The 2,981-nt window shown below is 42.2% G+C and overlaps 1 protein-coding gene across 1 annotated transcript; it reads left to right on the top strand.

Annotated features, from left to right (window-relative positions):
- The first annotated feature begins 320 nt into the window (after positions 1-320).
- LOC131639623 (uncharacterized) lies at positions 321-983 on the top strand. Its single transcript, XM_058910108.1, has one exon. It carries the CDS (start codon positions 321-323, stop codon positions 981-983), a length of 663 nt encoding a protein of 220 aa, XP_058766091.1.
- Positions 984-2,981: the final 1,998 nt, after the last annotated feature.

The following is a 2,981-nucleotide window of genomic DNA, read 5'->3' as shown; positions in this document are numbered from 1 at the left end:
CGATCCTCTCTTAGAGGCTCAATCTCAGGTTCTTATCCTTTTAACAAAAACAATTTTATCCCTGGGCCTTTATCTCTCTCTAGTGAGTCTCTGAATAATACTGATATAAGAAATTGCAACAAAAGGATAGTGAATGGGGTTCTGAATAAAGCTTCAACAGGTTTATGGAATTCAATGATTAGGTTGGGTATTTCAAATGTGGCAGCAGACTTTGATCCTGTTAGCAAGTTAGGGGAGTTAAAGCCTAGAGAGAAAAAAGAGGAGATGAAGTCATAGGGGAAAAACAGTAGGGTTGTCAAATGATTGTGTTCTCATTAAATATGAGAGGAGGGGGCAGTAGCGCCAAAAGAAAAAGAGTGGGCAATTTCATCAGAAAAGGGGAAGTAGATATTAGTTTTATTCAGAAGACTAAATTGGGTAGTATAGACAAAGGATTAGTTTGCAAGCTGTGGGAAGACTCTTTAGTGGACTGGTCCTATGCGAAAGCGGATAGGGCATCAGGTGGTTTGCTGACTATGTGGAAGAAGGACTATTTCAATCTAGTTTTTAGCTTTAAAGATCAAGGCTACCTAGGTCTTTGTGTGGAAAAGAACGGAAAGTTGATTTACTTTGTCAACATTTACGCTTCTTGTGATATTAATAGGAGGATGGAATCTTGGAAGAGGTTGATGGAGTTCAAGCTGAAAAATGATAAGGGGGCTTGGTGTATCGGAGGTGATTTCAACTCTATCTCGTCTTTGGAAGAAAAAGTTGGTAAATCCGGTAGGAGTAGTAAAAGGGAGATGTCGGTTTTCAACGCTTTCATAGAAGGTATGGACTTGGTGGATCTTCCAACTATTGGAGGAAAATTTACTTGGTTCAATAGTAACGGTCAAGCTATGAGCCGAATAGATAGATTCCTTCTTTCGGAAGATTTTATCGAAGATTGGAAGGTCAATTCATTGGAACTAGAGACGTCTCGGATCATGCATCGATTTGGTTGAAACACAATAGGCAAAATTGGGGCCCAAAACCCTTTAGATTCAATAACTCTTGGTTTGAAAATGTGGATTTTGATTCTTTTGTTATAAAGGAGTGGAACAACATGGACATAAAAGGGAGAGGTGATTCTTTTGTAGAAAGAACATAACCAATTCCAAGAGAAGCTAATAATCTCCGACATACAATCTATAAAGCTAAAAGAATCTTCTTTAAAAATGATTGCGTTACGCTTCAACCACAACGTCCAAGTCGAAGCAAGCCAAACAACCGACACAATAGCTCTCATAGAAGGACAAGTTATCTTTTCACAATTATAGAAGAAATCTATGAATTCTTCAATAGACAACTTATCACCTACTCCAATCCACATGAACACCCGGCACCAAACACGACGCGACACTTCACACTCCGAGAAGAGATGCACGTTAGTTTCTTCCTCCTTCGAACAAAGAGCACAAAGAGAATTGCTACCCTCTAACAAAATGCCCCGGCTCACTAAAAGATCTCTAGTAGCAAGCCGATTATGTAAAAGTCTCCAACAAAAGAAAAGAATTTTAGAAGGCACCTTGACTTTCCATATATTTGAGAGAGCCCTAACCTTTTCCACGTTCACCGCCGGCCCCGACAACTTGTCTTTGAAGAAGATATAACAAGAATTAACAGAAAAACACCCTCCCGGATTCAATCTCCAAGAGAAGGTATCAACATTATCCATTACCGGAACTTGATTATCCATCCCCTCCTTAAAAGACACCCATTCCTCCTTCAAAATAGCGCTGCCCGGGGCAGCAGCAGTGTCAGCCGGTTGCTGCAAACTGTTACCGCCTCTAAACTCAGCCACCCCTTCTCCCGGATCACCAGCAGCGCTGCCTGGAACAGCAGCAGTGTCAGCCGGATGCTGCACTCTGTTGCCGCCACTAAACGCAGCCGCCCAAACCCCCGAATCACCACCAGCCGCACCCCCATCCCTGGGCACAGCACCAGCCAGCAACTCAACCTCGCTGCCAGCCTCAAAAACAGAATGAAGAGCCCATTGCCACTGCCCATTAACATGGAAACCTGCATCAGCTACTGACATAGTGTGATTATTAGCCATGGAGAACAACAAAGGGAAACGTTCCATAAAAGAACGATCCTCTAACCAATACGCATACCACAAGGGAGTCGAAACCCCATTGCCCAAATTAACACGAACCGCACTAGAAAAATTATCCAAGAGAAGATTGTTGTAGTTGTCCGACATAACAAGATCTCTCCACCATATAGAATCTTTTTTACTCACCACCGATAAGTCTCCAACCAAAACCTTGAGTCTAATATTACCATATCTATAATCCAAAAGATCTCGCCACACCGCCTCTTTATCTGAGAGAATTCGCCATTTCCACTTACTAAGCAAGGCCACGTTCATGATCTCCATATTTTTAACACCCAACCCACCTTCTTCACGGGACTTACAAACCGTATCCCAACACACCCAATTTATGGAACGTTTAGAATCTCCACCACCCCATAGGAATTTACGTTGAATCGAACACACCTCATTCAAAACCTTCTTAGGGGCCTTGTAGAAAGAAAGCGTATAAATCGGTAAAGCATTGATAACCGAGTTGATGAGGACAACCCTCCCCGCCATGCTTAAATTAAAGCCCTTCCACACCGATAATTTCTTCTTAAACATCATGATAAAATCCCTCCACATTGACAATTTTCTCGGATTGTCTCCCACCCTAACTCCTAGAAATTTGAAAGGTAACGACCCTACCTTGCAAGAAAGGAAACAAGCCGCGGCTTCCATGAACCAATCTCCGCCATTCACCCCATAAAGGTTACTTTTGTGGAAATTAATCCGCATTCCGGACATCATCTCAAAGCCTCTAAAAATAGCTTTCAAACTCCATAAATTAGCCAAATCGCACTCGGCAAAAATCAATGTGTCGTCCGCAAATTGAAGAAGATCAACCTCCTTGTCACCACCAAAAGCAAAACCACGAAACTCT

The sequence above is a fragment of the Vicia villosa genome, unplaced genomic scaffold (assembly GCF_029867415.1).
Source record: "Vicia villosa cultivar HV-30 ecotype Madison, WI unplaced genomic scaffold, Vvil1.0 ctg.002711F_1_1, whole genome shotgun sequence".
Lineage (NCBI taxonomy): Eukaryota > Viridiplantae > Streptophyta > Magnoliopsida > Fabales > Fabaceae > Vicia > Vicia villosa.
Note: the sequence above shows the minus strand (reverse complement) of the source record. Positions and strands in the feature narration are given on the sequence as shown.

What these genes read in the sequence shown, in the direction of transcription:
- LOC131639623 (XM_058910108.1), top strand. Translation starts at nt 321, where the DNA reads ATGAGAGGAGGGGGCAGTAGCGCCAAAAGAAAAAGAGTGGGCAATTTC.